The 24,193-nt window shown below is 40.1% G+C and overlaps 1 protein-coding gene across 1 annotated transcript in view; it reads right to left on the bottom strand.

Annotated features, from left to right (window-relative positions):
- Adamtsl1 (ADAMTS like 1) overlaps positions 1-24,193 on the bottom strand; it is a 380,631-nt gene that overhangs the window by 295,912 nt on the left and 60,526 nt on the right. Inside the window, exon 3 of the mRNA XM_041652363.1 lies at positions 23,066-23,111. Coding sequence (XP_041508297.1) covers positions 23,066-23,111 — 46 coding nt within the window. The remainder of the gene's footprint in view (positions 1-23,065; positions 23,112-24,193) is intronic.

The raw sequence follows: 24,193 nt of genomic DNA on the forward strand, positions 1-24,193 counted from the left end.
ACCCATACCTCGCTGCCTCTAAAATGCCTTTATTTTGTTGTTTAAACACAAATTTAATTAAAGTGACTTCTATGAATGTCTTAACATATGAATACAATCAAACAATACTGAGTGCCAAGTTGACTGGGTTATAAGTTTAATGGATGACAACACTCAGTTTTGTTCCTATGTGCTCGTGGTTCTTAGTTTGTTGATCTTGGAGCACGGACATGTTTTAAGAAACTAAGTAGAATCAGAAAAATGTATTTCCTAACATTGAAACCTCAGCATTTCGAGGTTGTCCTTTGAAGCTTAAAGCACAGGCCTTAAACGCCAGCCGCATCTTGGAGCTTTCTGCTCTGGGGTTCATTTTCTCTCCTCTCCCTACAAAAGACCTGTTTCCTTTTCTAGGTTGTGTTTGGGGAAAGGTAAAGAGCAAAGCAAGCTGATTAATCATATGTGGGGTGAGGTTTGCTGAAGCCAGGGCTTTCTGCTTAATCGTGCTCATCAACTATTAATAGCTTGCACATGTTCGAAGCCCACAGCGACACTTAGCATCAGAAGCAGCAGGTTACAGTAACCAGGCAGTGCACCCAGTGACAATCCTTGTCTGCATGGGGCATACGGATTAAAGGAGGAAGACAAGAACTGACATCAATAACATTGCAGCTTCATTCTAGTTACAGAATTCCTGGCAAAATAGGAGGCAACCTCAAAATTGGAGAGTTCTTTTAGGGTACAGGCTTGCACCCTTCCTATTTGGTCTCCTCATCGGGCTGAATTTGGACATGGTAGCAAAGGAAAATAAATGGTGAAACTCTCTTATTCTTCAAGTCATCTGTGCTGCTTCCAGAGCCTGAGACTTGAGCTGCCTCTCTCTGTCTTCTTGCATGGAATCCAAAGCAGCAATTACCTCTGGAGATTTCTGTATATTTGCCTCTTTTCTACTTTCCTTCTTTCTCACCAGCCAGCCACCACTTTACACTGGGGCATCTGCCTTTACCTTGATGCTTTGCTTCTCTGGCAGACACGATCTTCTCCTGGTCATCCAATTGACTCGGTCAAAAGTGCCACATTTGGTCCTTTCTTACAGCTTCCTGTCTGCAGTCCTTGAAAGAGGTCCTCTAGCACCTACTTCAAGTCTCATCATTGCACCCAGCACATCGTGGGGCTTTCTATCTCTTCTATCTACAGTAATAAATCACTGTGCCACATCCCAAGGTTTTCCTATAATCTTGGCACAAAGTGAATATTAATTAACATCCATCCAAGTACAAATCAAGAGGCTTAATTTGTGTCAGAATGTCAGACTAGCTACTTCAAAGAAGCTTTCAACTATAAACAACCTTAAAAAATGAGACTTAAGTAAATTAAAAAAAATTAAATATACAAACAAGGACAGGAAGTTGAGGGAAACTGATTCTAATGGAAGTGTTGGTTTCTGGAGATTTAGACTTTTCTGCTCTAATATCCTGTAGTAGAAGGGAGCACAGGTATGTGGTGATCATGTTTATTATTAGGGAAATAACAATATAGGGAAGAGAAAGACACTGAGCTCCTCTAGAAGGCCAAGCTCCGCACACAGTAAAAAGGTCTATGGTCGCTAAAGCCTTGTGAAATGTGTACATAAGAAGTTGGATCTCTTGCAGACAGAAGGTTTTTCAGATAAACAAAATCCCAAATGACAGTAAAATGGCTGACACAAATCATTATATATTGTTGCACGAAGGTGAACTCTAACATCAGCTAAGCCTTCGGGTGGTAATGACGCATCAGTGTAGGCTCATCACCTTTAATAACTGTATGACTGCGGTACGGCAAGCCGACTCTGAGGAAGCTATGCATGGTGGTAAAGGCATAGATGGAGTGATCTACTGATTCCTGCTAAGTTTACAGCTCTAAGAAACTTAAGTGTTTGGTTGCTGTGGTTTAAAAGAACATGGGCTGGTGGAGAGTGCTAAGGCTTTATGCCTGAATTCATTCTCTCTCTCTCTCTCTCTCTCTCTCTCTCTCTCTCTCTCTCTCTCTCTTAAGCACACACACACACTCACATGTACACACAAACTGATACAAGCATGCCCTTGAAACCAACATCACATTAATAATTGGACGAGAAAATGTGTCTACATTAAATTTCAGTAACAATTCTTCAAAATTTAAAATGCCTCATAAGTGATCAGAGGCTATAACGTTCCACCATGACTTTGTGAGTCTTAAATAAAGCACAGATGCCACTCACTGAGATGTAGGGAGTAATTTTCCTCCTCTCATTGAGACCCATTCTAGATTTCTGATATCTATTCTCGTTACTCCCAAGTATATGCATATACAAAAAGTAGAAGCTAAGGTCTTTAAATGAGAAAACAGGCAGTATTTATCTTCCTGGGTTACTCCACTTAATATTTTCAGTTCTATTTGCTTTCCGGAAAGTTGCATACTTGTATTTTCTTTGCAGAAGAATAAAACTGTGTATGTGTGTTATGTTTTTATTAGCCTTTCCCTGGAATCTAGGCTTGTTCTATTTCCTTACTGCTGTGCACAGAGCAGCAATAAACATAGATAAGCAAGTATCTTTGTTGTAGGGTATACAGTCCTATGGGTATACGCCATCCATTTCATTGAGGTTCTACAGTTGAGTAGAATACCTGCTTTTGAGGTTTGTCCTATGTGTTTCTGAGCTATGTGTTCATTGATGTCTGCCATATTGACTCAACTTTCATCTCTCATCTCTCTTTACTTTTAGTTAATTTGGATAAGCGTTTGTCCATCTAGTGTATCTTTTCTAAGGGTCAACCATTTGTTTAATTGACCTTAAATATTTTTTTCATTTCTTTAATTTACTGTTTTAAATTATTTCCTTCTATTTTACTGATTTTTGGGTTAGTCTGTTCCCATTTTCCCAAGGCCCCACAGTGTATCATTAATTATTTATTAATCATCTCTCTGGTTTATTTTGTAGGCACTTAGAATTTCAAACTTCTCTCTCAGGGCTGCTTTCATTGTATCCCATGGGTTTGAGCATACTGCATTTTTATTCATTTTCTGAAATACTCTCAGTTTTTTGATGATATATTCAGCATTTAATAGTGTCTTACTTAATGTTTATGAGTTCATAAATGTTCTATAGAGTGTTATGCTCTTGATGTGTGATTTTAGTCTATTGTTAGCAGATAGAATAGGATGAATCATTTAAATATATATTTATTAATATTTGATTTCTGTCCTAATGTATAATGTATTTTAGACAAAGGGTTGCTGAGAAAAATGCATATTTTTGCAGTGTTTGGATGGAATGTTCTATAGCTGTCTATTAAATCCACTTGATCAATGATCTCATAATTTTAAATGTTTTATTTTTAACTCTTAATTATTATTTGGTAATGTCATTTACCTATGACACTATTTAATTTATGTGTTTTTCTTTCTGTTTATTTATTTTTGCATAAATTACCTGCCACTTGATGATAGTGTGAAACAGAAGTCACTACTCTTATTTTTAGGAATAAATTCTGTTTTTGCCTCTAGTACTTCTAGTTTTACAAAGTTAGCAGTAGCCTTAAGTATATTTAGAACTGTGGTGAGATTTTGATGGATTATTACCTTGAGCCGTATGAAATGAACTTCTTTATCACTTCTGACCAGTTGTCCTTCAAAGTCCCTATAAGCAGCACTCACAAGTATTTGGGATATATTCAACTCATTGTGGACATTGATGTGGATGTTGACTTAAAAATAGTGTTGGTTTGCACTAACAACCAAAGGACTAAACAGAACTTCATTTATGAAAGTGAAACAAGTGGTCTTAAAAAAAAACTCAATAGTTAGAACAACAATAGAAACACAAGACAAATTGTTTAACGGAAGAAAGTATCCAAAAAGTCACATAAAATCCAAGATAGAGGGATGAAGTTATATAAAAAATATGAGCAGACCTGGAAATGTAGATTATGTAGGGAGACTGATTCTTTGAGAATTTTTTGGAAATAATTAAAAACAGAAATTCTCGGCCCTGGAATTCTGTTAGCTAAGTACAAGTTGTCAATGAGGAATAAAAGATACCAAGAGGAGAAAAAGGTAGAGAAAAATCAGATAAAGATCAATTTCCTAACAGTAAATGAAAAGTAGAAACCAGGGCGCAAGCATCTTTGTAGCAATAGGCAAAGGTAAGTGTTAACACAAATTTAATGTCACGGCAAAACTTTAAAGAAAAGATAGAAAATACACCCATTATATGCAAAATTATAAAAAACAGAGCAATTATTTCCAATGTATATGGAGGTGAAAAATGATTTGAAGGCTGAGAGATGGCTCAGTGGGTAAAGATGCTTACCGTATAAGAATGAGGACCCGAGCCTAAATCTCAGCATTCATATACAAAAACTAAGACTGTAACCTCAGTGCAAGTGATGGCAGAGAAAGGTTTGCTGGGGATTTGCCAGATGCCAGCTTGTTCCAGGCTGACTGAGAGACCTATCTCAAAGGAATGGAATAGAGGATGGAGCAGGACTCTAAATGTCCCCTTCTGGTCTCCAGGCATCTGCATGGGAGCCCACCCCCGCAACACACATGCACATGCAACACCACACACACACACACACACACACACACACACACACACACACACAGACAGACACACAGACAGACAGACAGACAGACAGACACACAGTGACTTGGGAAGAATGATAAATTAAGAAAATAGAAGATAAAAAATTCTAGTATCTTGAAGTGTGCTTGAATAAACCTTGACTTCATGAAGTGTCTAATCTGTAGTTAATAGCCATGAGCTGGTGATTGTTGAACTTGGAGTGAATAGACCATGTAATTAGTCTGTCTAATAAAAGCAGAGCTGAACACTAACAACATTATCACAGAACAGAGTCAAGAAAGTTAAAAGGTTCTGGAAAAAGTGAATTATTTCAGGTAGAAACGCTATAGAACTGTGTTCTCTAATTATATATGTTAAAATTTAGGGTAGTTACTAAGAAAATAGAAATATGTAAATATATATCTATTTTTATATCTATCTATCTATCTATCTATCTATCTATCTATCTATCCAACCAGAAGAGGAAGAAATATAGTAAGAGAAGGTTAAAGGGGTTTCCCAAGTTCAAAGGAAGTATGAAAAGAAGTGAAAACCGGGCAGCTGACAGAAGTGGCACCAAACACAGGCAAAGCAAGCAAAGATCATCTGGGTAAGGACAGAGTGGGGTTTTGGTTTTTGCATTAGACACTTAGAGCAAATATTGAGGAAGGCTGGAAGTGAATGAATAGAAAATGAGGTACTAAGATAATCTAATCAAATGGAAGTTAAATAACTATATCCACATCAGAAAACACAGACTTTAAGGCAAAATATTATTGCTACTGAGAAGGATGATCAAGGTAGTTACTAAGTTATGGGAAAAGGTTCTGCTTCTTATGAAGACAGAATAACTTTTAGGCCAGGTGTGAGTTCAAGTACTGGGATGTAGGATGAGGGAGTCAAATAAAATAAATAAATAAATAAAGAAAGAAAGAAAGAAAGAAAGAAAGAAAATAATGAACATTATCATTTGTCTATTTAATAAAATGGAAACAAGACAGTCCACAGAGGCCAACAAATGAAATTAGCAAATTCATACATATGACAGATTTTAAAAATCATTCTCTTGAGTATGTCAAAAATCCCTGAAGAAAGAGAGCTCAAATCACATCCAAAATATTTATTATTTTTCCTCGTAGGTGTATGCGTATGTCTGTTTTCACGTACATATGCACATTCACAGGCCAGAGGTTAATGCCCACTGTTTCCTCAATTTCTCTCCACCTTATTTTTTGAGACAGGGTCTCTTACTGAACCTGGAGCTCAATTCTTTGGCAAGAGTAGCTGACCAGCCACCCCAGAGCCCCGTCTGTCTGCCTTTCCAGTGCTGGGATTAGAGGTTCCTGTCACCACACTTGATTTTAGTTAGGGCTAAAATGAACTCATCTTCATACTTGTGCATCAACCAATTTACTGACAATCATCTCTCCAGCCCCTCCACTATGTTTACTATATTCATGTACGGCAGCTCGCTTCTCCCTCCACATCAGGGAATGCATGTCTTCCGGAGTATACACAGACACAGAAAGCAAAATCTTAGAACCTCAGCTTAGAAACAGAATGAAAAGACTATTAAGAATAATGATGCAATTGTTAGAGGTAAATAAGTATAATGTTTAGCTCTCATATATTTAGAAGTTACAGAAGATGCTTGTAAATAATGTATCCCCTGAAGAAAATAGGGACTTTTAAAATATCTGAGACTGAGTGACAGTATCCTCACAGCACCATAAGAGGCAACCAATCAAAGCGCCGAGCATGAGACCTGTGAAAACTGAAAAAGAAGGCTGTGAGTGGGAACTAAGGATCTAAAAGAAGAAAAGTTTCAACCAGACAAAACCTGGAAGTTGGGGTTTCAACAAGCCCAAGGCTACTGCTTAAAAAGATCAAGATAACGGTCTTCTGAAAGAGCTTCATTAGATGATAATATGTACAAAACAGAAGTCTCAAACACTGTTAGAGTCGCAAAAGAGAGGACCCAAGCAGAGTTAAGAACTGCTACAGCAAAGACTGACCCCCTTCAAACGGATGTATTTGGAAGGAGTTGAACAAATGAGGAGACAAAAGAACTTCAAGAAGAAAGAGGGACAGCACGGGTAGATGTCCATGGAGATGCCACCTGTGCTGGGTGCTGCCCTCCACTTTACATATATCAGTGGATGAATCAGCAGTGTGACTGCCAAACTCAGTGTGAATAAGCCTCCAAAGATGCTGAATCCCTAGGCCGTAGAACCGGGTATGAATACTACATTGCATTGCCAAGAGGACGTTACTAATTCACTGATGATAACAAACCCTAAGACAGGGGGAGTAGCCTGCATTATGCAGATCAACGTAAAACAAACTTCCCCTGACTAGAGTAAGAACAATGGTCACAGAAGAACCAGACTCAAAGCCCAAGCAGCATCCATGCACTGTTTCTAGCTCTGAGATATAAGAAAGAGCCCAAAAGAGGCTTTTTGGGCTGTCATGGCCACCAACAAGAGACCAGCAATGAAAGAGGGGCTTCTGGCTTACAACAGCAAAGAACTGAACTTGATTGACAGCCTAGCTAAGTTTGGAACTGGATTCCTTGCTGGAGCCTCCAAAGAACATTCCACCTCCTGATACCTTGATTTTGGCTTTGCAAGACCAAACAAACGAGCCCCTGAGCCACACTGTTGCTACCCTTCTACAGGACGACAAAACAGCACATTTATATTGTTCTAAGCACCTATGTTCATGACATTTTGCTATGACTCAATAGAAAACTGATACAGTTAGTATAGTAACTGTTGATGATAATTTTGTTTATTTAATATTTCTACATTAAATATAGTGGCTCCTATTGTATGATTTAAACTTGTGAGTCTATATTACAATAATAGAAATAGAATCCATAGCTTCCAAAGTAGCAGAGGCAAACCTAGAAAACAAAGAAAATCTTAACAATTGTTAACTTGTCTATTAAGTGTGGTGACACCTGATGCCCGCCAGTCTGTCTGGTCTAATGCAGCACCTCACTTCTAGTCTGGGGACTTTTCTCTTTCTTTTTTCTGGACTATTCTGTCATTCCCTCTATTTTCTTTGGAATATCCTGTTAGGTGTCTGTTGGGAATAACTTTCTTCTTTTTACAATAAAATTTCTGTAATAATTTTTGAGTAAAGTTTTTGGTTGTCACAGTCAATTTTCTTTATTGCAGATCTAGAGTTTATCCTATCTATGGAGAGTTTAATTTTGATTGCTATATTCTTCTATTATAAATTTCTAATATTTTTGTTTCCCTGTTTGTCTTACCTCATTTCTACCCTTTCCACTAATATTTTCACAGTTTCTACTTAGTTAATTCTCTTATTTGTGGTAGTAAAGTCCTACATAGTTGTCACGAACCTTGAATTAGCAAATGCTGAATTCATTACCCCAGGAGAATTTAGTCTTTGAGCCTCCTGTTCATCACACTTTAAGTTAATTTATCAAAAGAAAAACTTGTTTTGATTATATTTTTATTTGAGGACACCACATTTAATAGATGTTGTTGACTCATTAACTCATCCTCAACAGCACTACAGGTCACAACTCAAGGAATCTCATCTAACAACCATGTCTTCTCTGAGGCACATCATAGCCTTCATGAGCTAAGAACAGATAACATTTCAACCTTAGGCTTGTGGGCCATTTAACAAAACAAAATCACTCATTCAAAAACACAAAAGTAAACAGGAAAAATGTGACACTAAGTAGATACACACACACACACACACACACACACACACACACACACACACAGAGCCACTCTAACAGTGTGAGCACTGACTCAAGCAGGCAATGTCACCTTGTTCGACCCAAGCTGGGAATGCAAGTTCAGATTTTTTCTCTGCCCTTCCCTGTCCATGAATGACCACAAAAGCACACCACAAATACTTACGTGAGGATTGCAAACACATTTTAGCAAGTAGGCAAATTTACAAGGACCTGAACTCAGGAATAAATCAATTTTGATGTTTTTGGTCAAACAGTGTCTCACACTTTTATCTGGAGTAAATATTAATTTTTTGGCTTTCTTGGTATTGTGTTTCTTTCATGTGCTTTGGAATTTTTATTTGCAGACACAGAATGGTCTTTCCCCTGCTCTAATAGTTTTATGATTATCTCCATGTGGTTCACACAACTCCCAGTCCTGACTCAGATTCTCTACTGGAATTTGGGGATTTGTGCCATAAGAAGGAAATTTGAAGTCCAGCCCCAGAGTCCACAATGTGGCTTGAAGAGATTCCGTTTATGATGATATTTAATTTCTCTAGCCTGTCTTAGACCTGTAGGTGTAGACAATGCCCTCACCCCAAGCAAAGCCTTTTTTTTCTCTTAGAAATTATTTTATTACTAAAAAGAATAATATGTTTTTATTATGATAAAATTTACCACTACACCATGTTTCTGTTTCTCTTTGGGACCATTATGTTTCTTGAGACGTATGTGTAAATTTCAGATGACTTTATTAGAAACATTCTAGAAAGTGCAGAGAAAAGTAGAAAGGGACTGGATAGGAGAAAGAGAGAGGGAGAGAGGGAGAGAGAGAGAGAGAGAGAGAGAGAGAGAGAGAGAGAGAGAAAGAGAGAGAGATTAAAGATAAAGCCTTTTTTCTAACCAAGAATTCTGTCAAAGTTTCTAACATCAAGTTTCTGGCCTAGCCTCCATCCTGATTCTCTCCTGTGAATTCAGTGGATCTCTGGCTGCCTTCAAGGGTGAGGATGCTGCTGACCTCTGTGCGCTCCTAGACTTGGATCCTAAAGCTATACCATCAACGCAGCTACCATTTCTCGTTTATGATCCATTTGTGGTCTATGGAAATTTTTATCAAGTCTTTGGAACTGGCTGTGCCACTCCACTGATTATTATCATTTTATAAAAGTTTGATATTGTTACTTGTTCAGACAGGGAAGAATGAGCTGAGCTGGGTTTCTTCGCTTTTGTCTTGCTATTTTTATATAGCTTATCTCTTTCTGCATTGGGTTACTGGAATATTTTGGTCTTTCTTTTCTTCCTTCCTCCGATTTCAAAACATTTGAGGGGAGAAAAAAAATCCTATACAAACTTTTACATCTTCATTTTTTCCTAGGGCCGTGCCTTGCACATAGTTGATAAAAATCTATGAAATTGAATTCACAACAATTGAATTTGGTTTAAAAGTAATGGGAGAGAATGTATGCATCACGTCTTTGAAAGAAATGCCTACTTGGTAATTAGAACTGTACAAAATATATATAAGATGAAGATTTTTCCCCTAGATGAAGTCTAGTGGACTTCTTAGACTGCGTACCGGAACACAGGCACTTTGAAAAGTCTCATGGTACAGAGATCTGCTGCATTAGAAGCTTTAGAGGGGATGTTTGTGACTGTGGTAGGTGAAAAGCAGAGCTGTTCTGGATAAAACAAGGCTGCATTTCAAGAAAGTGGCCATCTGCGGCTTATGCGGACGTGATGCTACAGTTTGATATTGATTGAGAGGCTTATGTGAAGTATATTCAAGCCTGGAGTCATTCAAACAAAATCGTTTCAAACACTAATTTTAGGGAAGAAAAAAAGTTAAAAATGAATCATTTTGAAATACACTGCGGAATTAAATTTTAAATGCATTGCTTGAGATAAAAAAGCTAGAAAAAATACAGGACATAAGTGGAATGAGTTCTGAAGGAAAAGAAAGGAAGAGAAAAGTGAAGGAAAAGAAACATTGTTAAAGTCTTTTCATCCTTCTCTCTCTCTAATGACCTTCTCTCAAAACACTGAACTGCAACCTGGAACTTGAACCACATACTCTCTAAAACCCATGCTGGCTAATGCTTAGAGCAAGATTATAAGGAAAATGTAGCAAGACCTCAAAAGGAACCTTTCTTAAAAGTCATAACTTCCTCTGTAAAGAAAAAGGATATTTAAAATACAAAAGGCAAAGTTCCTAGAATAAAGAATTGCAACATGCTATGAAAGCTAGCTCATCCATTAAACAATGGCCCCACTCCCCAGCGCAAAGGCCTGTGGGAGATCTCGCAGAGCAAAATCCCTGAGCATCGCTGTTGCTTGACCTTCAACACATCTTGGTGTTAATCAGAAGACTTGCTGTTGCTTATCATTTTTAGGCTCGGGGAAGGCAGCCTGAACACAAACAAGTATCTGCAAGTTAGCAGCCCATGCATGGCAGCTTGTTTGGTTTCATTCCACAGGGCGCTCTGCCAAGGGATGAGCAGAAGCAGTCATTTCTCTCTAAATCACTGTCAAGACCCCCGCTTCAGGCTGCTATTTGGTTCACCAGAGGCCAGCACACATCCTATAGAATCCAGAAACTAGGATTTGAGAAAGGCAATCCTGAAGAGTACTGACTTAACACATTTATATCTTCTTGACAAGCAGAGGGGCTCCCAGGGAAGTGAACTAAGGGTGTTTTCTGCTAGGATGCTTGGATTTGCTCTTCTGCCTGTATTTAATTTGCCCATGCAAAGTTCGAAGCAGTTCATAGGCTTTTAACCTGGCAGAATTGTAATTTCCATGATAAACTTGAATATCGCTTTTCTTTAAAAAAGCGTATGTTGTTTAAAAATTGCTTGGCCTTTAAAAGCCTCTTTTATTTCAGTTTTGTCCTTTGCTGAATGAGAGTTAGTCTAGGTCTTCTCATGCTTGTCTCACAGTGTTAGGAGAACAGGCTTTGATATTTATGAATCTGTCAGGGCCATGTTGAGCTGTGCGAGCTATTTTTCTTTATAATGTTCCAATTTCTTTATCAATAAAACTGAGGCATTACCCATTTTTCAGAAGTTGTGAGAACTAAGTGAGGTAGGCAGTGAAAGTCATTATACACTATGTCTGACAGAGGATAGATATGAAAAATGTCTGTGTCCTTTTCTTCTAATAGTCTACATCTATGATTTTAGCCCTAGATACATGATCAGTTTTTATATGTTACTTCAGGGAAAGCTGGTGTGGCATAGATTAACTATCATCACCTCTACTTGGTCTTTTTGGCTAAGGCAAAGAGAGAAGCCATTGATATTTGTTTAAGGCCATGGAACTAGCTGGCACTCCTGCCAGCATCCCTCAATATGATGATGTATTCTAACTCTATTGAAAGATGGATTCACCCTTGAATTCTATTCATCAGTTGAAAACTTAACTGATAAAACTTTTCATCTGCAAAAGTCCTTCAGCTAGCATGAGACTATTTATTACTAATGAGAGGCACAAATGCTAAAAGTCCGTTCGATCATTCACTTTAGTGTATCACATCTGGAAACACTGATGGAAGCAAACCCTAGGGTTGACTGAGTAGATATTTCTGCTCATATGCAAACCATAGGACAGTAGATGCTTGACATGAGCTGTCAATCCATATGGATGCAATGTAGCTCTTTGGTTTCTTCTTGGTCAGCATCACTGGAGTGAGAGTATAGACACAGTCCTACAGTTTAGAAAAGCCAGCTCATGATGCTCCAAAGCCATTGCCAACCATTGCCAACTTTCCTCTGACCGTCCCTATGAGATAACCCTGAGCAAAAATTCAAGGATTAGTAATTCAGGAGAAAATACACCAGAAAGAGGTCATCATACAGAAGCCAGTTGTGTCCGTATATTTTCTTTTCTATCTTCTGTAACTATTTAGAGTTCTTCATACACCTTGAGTTAAACATAGGACTGGAATTGTCCCCTAGATAGGGAACTTTGTTCTGGAAGAAAATGTGCAACTTTTGTGAATGTTCACAATGGGATTCTCCTAGTTTCTGTTTCTCTGGTTCTTGCCCTCTCTCCTAGAGAGTTCTACTGCCATTGACTTCATCTTTGCCAAGCAAATGTCAAAAAATTACCCCACCAAAGTTTACCGAGCATCACTCTCAGGCACATGTTTGCATGACTGCACTCACCCGTAGAGGAGAACTACAAAGCTAGCAGGGCTGTTATTCTTGCCTTATGATTTAGGAAACTGAGGCTACAAGACATTAGAGAGCTTTTTGCCCCCAAACACAGAGTTTGTACCAAGTCTGAGTTCTTTCAACGGAGCAGTGTTTACACCAGACCTCTCCCGGGAGAGGTCAGGTTTGAGGGAAGGGATACAAAATTGAGAACACATGAAGGAGAAAGTAAAAGTGGAGAATTAGGAGTCCCATAAAGATATGTCAAAAAGGCATTAGGAAAGAAAGGAAATGTGGGAGCAGTCAGGAGAAGGCTGAGGGGAGAGGAAAAGCAGAAGGCGCAGCCCATGAGCACGGGGGACACCCAGTACATTTGGCTAGTCGCCCAGCCACGAGCACAGCAAAGAGATCGAGAGCCACAGGAAGGAATCTGTGAACCATTAAAAATTGTTTATTTCTTTATGCCACAAATGATAAAACAGTCATAAAATGCAACGGTTGTTTTCCCAGAGTAATCGCTGTGAATATTTTCAACCGTTCTTCTAAATGCTTCGGTGTTTAACTGGTATAAAAGAAATGATGTGTTTTGAACCACAATCAACCTCCAGTTGTCACACAGCATGCTGTGTACACACAGAGGTTAATGTACGCGCAAGATCCTCAAAGCAGACCTAGTCCCGATGCTATCTCAGGCTGGACAGGAGCTCTCTCCTCCAAGATACAAAGTCACTCATCATTTCTCTCTTGCGAAAGTGTTTGCCTTTGTTATCTGACTCCATCATAAATAATACTAATGAGTAGTAATAATAATCAATGCGAAGGGACCAAACCCAGGGAAAGAGAACACTGTTGAAAATATTATCCCTCAAGACACCAATTTCTTCTCAATGCCCCGTAGGGGAAAGACACACAGAAATCCAACATACTTTAACCAGGTTAGTCACTGTCTCACGCTGACCCTGGCTTTGTGGTAAGCTGGACTTCACATGGTAGATACTAATTGGTCACTTGGATATCATTGAGAATTGTACCAGTTCAAAACCCATATTTTTTCTGGCTAAGAAAAGCCAACAATTATAGCTGCCAAACAAACACCTAACTGAACTGCCTAACCTCAGAAGGAGACTTTGGATTAGAAAGAACGGGGATCTATACATCTGCGCCTTAACCAGAGATGAGGTCTGGTGCTCTTATTCCAGACTCCCTGGCCACTTGTAAAAGAGTGACAAGTTCCCCATGCCACCAGAGTAAGGCTGGTCTTCAGAGGCTCACAATGATCTAATAATTCACCTTTTCAAAATAATGTCTCCCTTCACACTTTTTTTTTGTCTTTTTCTAGGGTTTCTGTATGTAACAGCTCTGGCTTCCTGGAACTATCTTTTTGTTGACCAGGTGGGCCCCAACCTCACAGAAATCTGCCTGCCTCTGCCTCCTGAGTGCTGAGATTAAAGGCTGATAATGCCATATTTTGTGGATACTCATAGGAGACCTGCTTTTTCCTAAATAGAAACAGAGGACAGGTGGATTGGGGGTGGGAATAGCGGGGGGGGGGAGTGGGAAGGATTGGGAGGAGAGGAAGAGGGGGGAATTGTGGTCAAGATGTAGAACAAACAAACAAATAAGTGAATGTATTAAAAAGTAATAATGTCTCCCTTGGGGCTGGAGATATAGTTCGGTATCACAGTGCTGGCCAGCATGTATGAAGGAGACTACATAACCTGGGTATCCTGGCTTGTGCCTATAAACTCAACACTTGGGAGATGGGAACAGGAAGATCAAGAATTCAATCTTCCTTGACTACATAGAGAGTTGGAGGCCAGCCTGGGTTATAAGAGATGTCTAAAACTCAGAAAGTAAAAATGGCTCTTTAAAAGGGTATTTTGTACAAAGATGGGACATTGGTATCAAGCACATAGCCAGCAGTGGCAACGTTCCAGCTCAGATCAGCTCTTCCAGCGATTCGGCGTGGTTATCGGCCTTCCGTGTTCCCAGAACACAACAGTGAAGGAGAGATCTTTAAGTCCCCCCCCCCTTTTCTGACCCATACACCTAAGTGCTCCAGAGATTCCCCAAGTACAAAGTGCATGTAGAAGCTGGAGGGAATCTTAGTCCCAGATTTTGTCTAGAGCAGTGGTTCTCAACCTTCCTAATGGTGCAACCCTTTAACACAGTTCATGTTGTGAACTCAACCACGAAATTATTTCATCGCTACTTCATCACTGTAATTTTGCTATGGTTGTGAATCATAATATAAATAGATGCAACCCCCAAAGGGGTTGTGACCCACAGGTTGAGGATCACTGCCTAATCCTACCTGAAGAGGACATGCCCTAGCCGACTTACAGTGATCTCAGAGATGACATCAGCACAAGGGAATTTTTCTATTTTCAGCTGCCCAGGACAAGGCATGAAGAATGGATGGGCCTTGTGAGAAGCACATTTCTTTGGTCCCTGCTGGAGAGCGTGAGTCAGCCGCAGGGAGCCGCAGCCAGGATGCTGAGGGTAACCTTGGAAGGCCCCCTGGTAGGTGGAGATCTTGAACATTTATTAGGAAGAAACCAACATTCTTTCCCTCAGAATCTCCTTCCCACTTAAGAGACTTTGTACTTGAGGTTAAGAAATCCCTCCATGCCTTCTATATATTTTGCCTGAGCGGGGCTGGCTTGCAGCCTGGGAGAGGAAACAGAGTGGGTGGTTAGGGTAGCTAGTTTCTTGTCAGCCTCTCTTCTCAAGAAAGCCCATCACTCTGAGTGAGCAGCTAGGAATGCCCCCATAAATAACATGCAGGGTGAGTTCAGACTTCAGCTCAGATAAATATCTCACCTCTTTTCCCGCAAGAAGCCTTGTGCTGCACCTCATGATACCACACACCAGGGTCTGAAGCAATCTAGGCCCCTTCAGAACTTGCCCTTCACACATAGTAACTAGTCTCCAAAGTCACCTCAGAAAGAACTTCCTGACCACCCACACACAGCAGCCTCCTCACGTCCCTCTCCACCACACCGCCAGGTTGTATTTCTTCACAGCCTCTATTTGGTAAAATTGTCTTCTTTATTGCTTGGATGTTAACTCGCTGTCCTCACCACCCAACTCAGCTTCGTGAGAGACTAAACTACATCTGTCTCTGTCGTTAGCACATCCAGTGCCTGGATGAAGTGCCTGTAGCATGACAGATCTCCGTTGTTCTCAATGAATCCCACCCCATTTTTGTCATTGTAGCTTGAAACCTTTCAACTTTCATGACTCCACTCAAATGACAGTTTACAAGGGATGTCACTCATCCATCATGCATGCAAAGTTTTCTCACAGTACTACTCATACCCTAATATTTTTTTCTCTTTTTAGGATACACATAGGGCAAAGGAAGATATACCAGTTTTACTTATGAGTAGGGAAGTCCAAGCAACTTAAGTACTAGAGTCCTAATCGCTCAGCACCAAGTTGAAAGAACAATACATGAAACTTCCAAGAAAAGTGTTTTGCTTCCCTCCTAACTCCCCCTTGCTTACTAATGGACGTAAGCACTTGCTGGAAACTATACAGCTTCTCTAAACTGGAATCACGCAGTGTGCTACATAGGTTTATGCCAACTTGATACAGGCTAGAGTTATCTGAGAGGAAGGAATCCTAGTTGAGAAAATGCCACCTTAAGATTGGGCTGTAGTTAACTCTATAGCACATTCTCTTAGTGATTGATGTGAGAGAACCCAGCCTATCATGGGTGTGGCCATTCCTGGGCTGGTGGTTTGGGTCCTACAAGAAAGCAGGCTGTGTGAGAAATGTAAGCTAGTAAGCCATACTCCTTCATCATCTCTGCATCAGCTTCTCTCTCCAGATTCTTGTTTAGCTGGAGTTCCCATCCTGAGTTCCTCTGATGATGAACAGTGATCTGGCAATATGAGCCAAATAAACCTTTTTCTCTCCAAGTTTCATTGGTCATGGTGTTTAATCTCAGCAATAGTAGCCCTGATGAAGACAGGTAGTGTCTCTGTTACTGTTTATCTGGCATTAGTTGCTCATCACTCTTGTTATGAGAGCCCATGCTCCATTGAAAGAAAAGATGCTATGGAGAAGGGAACAGTGCTTGAGTGGTTTGCATATTGTTCAATGGGTGTCAAGAATTCCTGTGGGTTTTTTTTTTGCATGTTTAAGATTTCCTAAGGCAGCTCTATGAGTTTCCTCTTCCACAGTCAGTTTTAGAAGCATGGCGTTAGTCACAGAACCAGGTACCATGTGTCCATGTGTATGCCCGTGCTGACACAATCAGATGAGGTGCTGATGGAACTTCTTAGTTCCCTTTGCCTTTCTCCACACTGACAGTGTCTACCACACTTTATTCAGATGTGTTTGTGACTTTCCCTTTCATAATAGATTCTTATTTCCTCAGGGACAGGTGTAACAGCTCCTAGAATCACCAATGCAGAATTATAGCAGGGCAGTCAACAGATGCTGGTGACATACATTACCCAAGGAAAGGAGTGAGAGCAAGCAAGCAAACAACCACAGTACCCTGTCAAGTGACATCATTCAGCTTCTAGAACAAGGATGACAAAGACCACGAAAGGACTGTAACAAGATGAGGAGCAAATTAGCCTATTCCATATCTTAGAGTACCTCAGACAGCAATGCCCTAGTGACTCCCACGGGTGACTTTAAAACACCTATCTGAATCACAAGTGTATGCGACTGTTATGAGCTCAAAAATTTGGTTTCAAAATCAAGACCAAGGAAGGCCTGTATCAGAGCTGTCACTCAGAAAGGTTTTTATACTTGACCCTGGATATAAAGCAGCAAGGGTTATCTGATTTCATTCTACACAAAAGCATCAAGAGAAAAAAAAATGGCCATATGGACCAAGTAAGAACCCCACCACTAATATCTATATGAATGATGTCATGCCTCCCAGGATCTTTCAGAGTCTCAAAGATGAGAACTGCCGGTTAAATAGATGGTTGAGCTGTGGCAAGAGGAGAAGTCCACTCCTAATCCACAGGTTGACTCGCTGCATGCTGACTCTACTGCTGGCTGGAAAGGTTTTCACTGTGGCATTGCTGACTATTGTGCTACCACTGATATCTTTCTCAGTTTATATTCATATCCATATCCGGTACAGCTTATGTATGCTTTACAAGAACTTAATAGCTTGAGCTAGAAGAGACGTATGAGGTTATTTGCTTCAACTTCACATTGTTTGGATGTAGAAGCATATTCTTAAAGGATATTATAAACTAGCCAAGGTCACTGTGCTCTCTGTGTCATAAGAGCTGACACCTTTGTTTCCTGAAAAAAAATGCTGACTGTGTGAGATATTAGACAGCAATAGTGCTGGAGATCACAGAAGAGCATTGTGTTAAATAGAGAGTGAGGTTAAACAGCTCAGAGGAAATCCATGGCTAAAATATATTCCAAACCTTCCTACCAGTACCACGCTGGGTCAAGCAACTACAGGCATTCACTTCAACTATTGCAGTCTCCTAGTCTCAAAAGTGAGCTGACGAAGAGCCTATCTTATAACCGTACAAGTTCACAGCTCCAAAGGAGTAGGGGTCCGTCACTGAGGGTGAGGTGTGGCACAAGCAGAATGTGTGGCGCACATGTAAAGGAAACAGAGATTGCATCTCCAGCAGTAAACATCGAGTTAAAAAGAGCCATGTGAGAAGGAGGTTATAAGCTCTCAAAGCTGGCTCCCAGTGCTTCTTCCACCAAAGGTACGCCTCTCAAGGATTCAATAACATCCCCCAAATAGCATCACCAACTGGGGATCAAGTGTTCAAATATCTGAGCAATGAGGAACATTTATCATTTAACCTACCACAGGAATAAAAAGACTTCCGGCTCAGTTAGAGCCAGGATTATGAGACCTAGGGAAACACTGTTGGGATTTGATGCTTTGGTACTGATACATTTCATCTATAGAGTAATTAGCAATCACTTATTTTTCAGAAGATTTATTTTATATTTACTTATGTGCATGTGTGTATCTGTGTATGTGTATGCTCACATATGTAAGGTGCCTACCAGGCCAGATGTGAGCATTGTATCCTGGAGTTGGAGTCATGGGTGTTTGTGAGCCACTTGGCATGAGCACTGGGAACTAAACTCCGGTCCTTTGCAAAAGCATTACGTGCTCTCAACTATTGAGAGCCACCTCTCTAGGTCCTGACAATCAATTTGTTGAAGTCTTTGAGTTGATTTTTTTCTCAGAAATTCATAAAATTTGCAATTTGTTTTCTACTCTTCATCTTACTTTGGGGAACTAGATTCTAAAGAAATGTCATATTTAACGGTTCTACTAAAAATAATAATGAGCTGATTTTTTTAAGTCACAGTATTTCAGAAGTGTCTCAGAAAGCAGTCTAGAGAAAAGGTGTATCCTTGAAAGCGGAGCTGAGGCTCAAGTTGCCAAACTCAGCTGAACTATCCTAAACATCTTAAGTTTGAAAATAGGAGTGTGAGTATGGGAAAGAGCCTTTAGAGCTTTCTCTCTCTCTCTTTCTCTCTCTCTCTCTCATCTATCTATCTATCTATCTATCTATCTATCTATCTATTTATCTATCATCTATCTATTTACATCTATCTATCTATCTATCTATCTATCTATCTATCTATCTATTGGCATTGTTGCTTCTGTCTTGGCCAAAGTAAAATCCCCCAATTATTTGAAAACTTGAGGTGCTCATAAAACCATCAGTAACAGTTTGGTTCTCCAAGCCGTAAAAATTGGGCTCATGTAATACTGGAAGTTGCAAATGATTTGAGGTCAGAGTCAGCTGCATTGGCCCACAACAGTGTTCAAAAGGATAGTAAGGAAGTTATGGAAGGTTTTGAAGAGCTTTAAGGATAGGACAGGCAGTCTGCTGATCAAGATGCTGTCAATTCATCTACAGAGTCCAGCTCAGGCCATTTCTGCTTGCCTACACACTCAAGAGGCAAGCAAGATGGAAGATAAACAGAATCAAATCGCAGCATGTCTCTTAAAAACAAAACAAACAAATGCTTGCTATCTAAGTTAGTGCTACCATGGCCAGGGGACTAGAGAAAACAAATAAGCGTTTGTACATTTCCACCAAGTCTAGCCGTATTTTCACACCACTTTGAGATATTTTGGTTGTGAGATGTCTTTTACAAGGCAGAAACATCTATATATTTCCAATTCTTTTTATACAATTCCTTAAACAGACACTTTCAATTCCATTTAAAACTGTAAAATAAGTCTCTCTCTCTCTCTCTCTCTCTCTCTCTCTCTCTCTCTCTCTCAACCAATCAACAATTGAATGCTGTTTGTATGTAAGGAGTAAAGTATAGATGACAATGATGTAAACGGTGTCTACTGACATCTAACACCTTCTGTCCTAAACAGAAACAAGGATCTTGCTACACAAAGATTTCCATCAAAAAATTAGGCTCACTAATTAGGATCCGATCTGGTTTCCTGTGTGCTCTCCTCAGGCATTTACGACTCTATGGAGCACTTTCCACTGCTTTTCCTGAGTGATCTATGTTGAGCCTTCAGTCACATGCAATGTTCGTGCTTCCGTGTTTCTCAGGATTTCTTCTAAGTCTCAAGCCCTGGCAATCCTCATCTCTGGAAGACCAGCCCCTTTGTTGCCCAACAGTTCTATGGTGATGGCTGATCTCCATCCGGGTCACTCCAGGGCTTTGCATTCACTTCCTCACTTTCAATTTGCATCTCACTTCTCAGAATGAAGTCGGTAAAGATTTTCTTTGTCAAGATAAAGATTAATTTGTCAGTTGGTCCCTCCTCAGAGTGCTGAGGTGTGGTGTGTTGTCACAGGGCATCCTTACCTCCGTTGGTAACCATTTATCTTTGCTATTTTGTGTGTGTGTGGGGGGGGGGGTGCTGGCAATTGAACCAGAGCTTTACATACATTAACTGTATCGTGTTTACCTGTAGGCAAGAGCCCCCAGGAGTCTCACATTTGATGCAAGCCAGCCAGCCTCCTTTGAGTCCACATAAGGCGTTTCTTTTGTACATTTCGTAGAAATACTGCTGGTATTTGAATATCCTCTAAACGACATACTAAAATCTAATTGCCATCGTTACAGTATTAAGAGAAATCGTGTTCCTATCAAAAAGGATTAGTTGGCCCATTGGTCCTGACTCACCAAACTGTACTTGCCAGATGCTGAGACCCACCAGTTCCTGAACTTCTGTCTTTGGCACCAGGTTCCAAATGAACCTGTAATGCTTACAAACCACCCAGCCTGTGGCATTCTGTGACAGAAGCATGGAATAGACTTACACAAATAGCTTCTGCCCAGCTACCCCATCGCCTCCTCATTAGTATACTTTTTCCTTCTGTCTTGTTTTTCATTTTTTCCTAGTAAACTATGGAACTTACTCCCCTATTAGCCTCCCTTTTCTTTATTCTTTAAACTCTTGACAATATTTTTTCTCCTAAAGAACTTTCAGATTCTCTCCTATGTTCTTATTTCTCTCACAGTGGTTTTGTGTGGTTCCATATTATTTTTTTTTCTTTTTAAAATCTGGCTGCCTACAGCCCAAGAAAGCCTCATAATTGTATATTCTCCCTAGCAGGCTGTTGTGTCTTCTGTTTTACAGTTCTATGACTTAAGTCTTGACTCTTTCCCTACATCAGAATCCTATCACCTATGTGTATTATCTAGAGGTTGGAGCTTGCTGGTCAATCTCTCTAGGGCTCCTTTCTCAAATTTACTAATTTTCTCTCCAACATCTTCTCCACCTGTCTTATTTCTTTTAAAAAATATTTTATTATTTTATGTGTATAAGTGTTTGTCTGCATATATGTCTATGTACCAAATTTGTGTGTTGTGCCTGCAGAGGCCAGAAGAAGGCAATGTGTCTCCTGGGATTAGAGTTGCAAATAGTTATGAATACAAATAGGTATGATGCTGGAAACTGAACTCAGGTCCTCTGGGAGAGCAACAAGGGCTCTTAACAACCACTGAGCATTTCTCCAGTACCCAAAACTGTATTATTTATGATGCTGGTTCTTATCATTTATTTACCTAGCATTCTGAGTACTCAATTTTGTAATTAGCGAATATCCATTGTGAGCTTAATATGTGCTCATTAGCAGTTCTAGTTCTTTGGAACAACAGCCTGAAAAAAAAAAAACAAAACAAAAAAAAAACGAATGGGGCTCTTGCCTTTGAGGAGTGTGCAGAGACACACAATGAAAGTAACTCAGTAAGATCAATTTTGGTAGAGTTCCGAAAAGAAAGTTGAGAGTGTAGTGGTACCTGCTTTTAATCCCATCACTTGTGGGGCAGAGGCAGGTGGATCTGCATGAGTTTCAGGCTAGCCTGATCTACACAGTAACGTCCAGGCCAGTCAGGGCGACATAGGGAAACCCTGTTTCAAAAGTAAATAAATGAGCGAATCAACAAAAAAAAAAATAAGTAAAAGTTGAACGAGACTACTACTGTGAAGAGTGGAACTGAGAGGTAGGACAGTCACATCAGGAAAGAAACATGTCAACAGAGTCTAAACACAGAAGTGCCAATCAAGCAAGCACTCCTCCACGAAAGCAGGAGGGAATGCAGCGCTCTCACAGCGTGCTGACCTCAGGGCTTCATTTATCCCAGCTTCCCTCAGCTTATCGCGTCTGTCTATTGCTGTCTGCTCACGTGGAGCGGCCTTAGTGCTTACCCATCTAGGGTGCATTTCCTCCAGGGCTAAGCCTCTACAAACCCTCTCGCCATATAGTCTCTGATCCAGTGCAACTCAGCTCTTACAGCAGAACTTCTTTCCGAACGTGAGACTCCGTACCATGCCCTCACTTCAGAGCCTCCAGTACCCACTGGACCCACCAACTTGGGATTTAATATTCAAAGCTCCTCATGATGACCTTAAAATATCTGTTAACTCTTTCCTGCGTGTTGGCAGGCCCAAGATACTGACTTGTTTGCCAAGTACATCCTTAGACGCTTCTGTCTCCAAAGAGGCCCACAGCCTTCATGTGGTTGCCGTAATTGTCATCTCCTCACACACAGCACGGAGCAGTCTCTCCCCTCCAAGCTCTGTCTCACGCCATCTTTTTCTTTAAGACCCTTCAGAATTCTCTGTTGTCATCCCCAAACAACTTAATCCCCACTGGCAAGTGTCACATAGACTTTGTCCAGGAGTGAGGTTATGTGTCCATCCATCTCCCTCTCTCCACCCCGCGCTCCGTTGCAGATGTTGAGGACAGTTAACCACGTGTTCTTTATCCCTGCACTAGCACAGCACCTCACACATAGCCGGGGCGTTAAATATTTGCTGGACAGATGAAGGCATTCGGCAAACCTGAATCTGATTAACTAATATTTATTTCATGGTACTCCAAGTGTTTTCCTTTATATCATTCCTCTGCCTCATTTCTCCTGAGAGCTGTATGTGCAAAGACAGAGCAGGGAGAAAATGTGGTTTGTTTTGAAACAGTCTAGTTAGTTTTAATCTGGTTGAATGATTAAACGTTTATATCGAAGAGCGTTAGAAACGGCTGGGTAACGAGTACACTATGCAATAAATAACGGTTGGTGAGCTACTAATTGAGTGTCTTTCCACTCAGGATCCATAAAACTTCTTAACATATCCCAGGGCCTAAGTATTACAATCTCACAACCAAAGAAGCTGACACTTACCACGTTACTGCATGTTCGGTATCGAATATTTCTTCCCTCACAGCTCCTAGGCCACAGGAAAAAAAAAAAAAGTAATGTTTGTTATTACCCATGAATGGCTCGAAGTTTGGACCAATTTCCTCTTCCAAGTTATTCTTAGTATCAACAGTAAGTTTCTTCTTCTAAATAGATTCTTTAAGTTAATACACTAAATCGAACAATCTAAAGAAGTTGGATGTATAAACGGATTTCTGTATACAAGTTGAAAGTAAGAATTTATTTTGCTTTAGAACTACAAGACCTGAAGAAGATACAGTCAATATTTCAGCGCGGATAAGAGAGATGACCACCAGGCCCCATCCTCAGAGGAAGAGGGATTAGCAGCTGATGGCTGCCGAGGGAGCGGTTTTCTTCAGGGGTGTGGCCTATAATAGATTATCCAAGTCCAGTATATGGCCCTATACTCATGTACACACAGCAGCAAACGGGCAACACTGAATTCAGTGGGCTGTAGAAGGGGGGGCATTAAGTTGAGAGGAGGATGTGGGGGCAGGTGGTTGGGAAGGACTGGAGGCAGAAGGGATAGTATATATAATAAGTATAAAGTGTATGTGTCTCAAAGAATAAATAAAAGTATTCTATTTAAATGATACATCACTATCACTTCATTTCCCTCCTTGCAAAGCAGAGGATATCACATCAGTTTCAGAGCCTGTTTTTTTTCCTCCACTTGAAGATCTTTTTAGAGAAATTAAAAAATTCATTCACTGTGTGTGCATGTGTGCATGGTGCACATGTGGGCGTGTGTGTGTGTGTGTGTGTGTGTGTGTGTGTGTGCGTCTGTACTGTGCCATGATGTACATATGAAGGTCAGAGAACAATTTGCAGGAGCCGGTTCTCTCTTTTCACCTTATGGGATCTAGGACTCAAACTCAGGTCATCAAGTTTGTTTGTAAATACCTTCACCCACTGAATCATCTAGCTGGCCCTCCACTTAAATGCTTTTTTTTTTATCAAAATACTTTAAAGATACTATATTGACAGCTATATAATATTTCATCAAATGAAACCATTTATAAAATAAGATCCATCCCTTGTAATTATGCAATTTCATAGGATTCCATAAAGGAGAGCATGACAAACCATCTC

Source organism: Microtus oregoni, unplaced genomic scaffold (genome assembly GCF_018167655.1).
Source record: "Microtus oregoni isolate MIOR12 unplaced genomic scaffold, Mior012 000005F_ref0000423, whole genome shotgun sequence".
Taxonomy (NCBI): Eukaryota; Metazoa; Chordata; class Mammalia; order Rodentia; family Cricetidae; genus Microtus; species Microtus oregoni.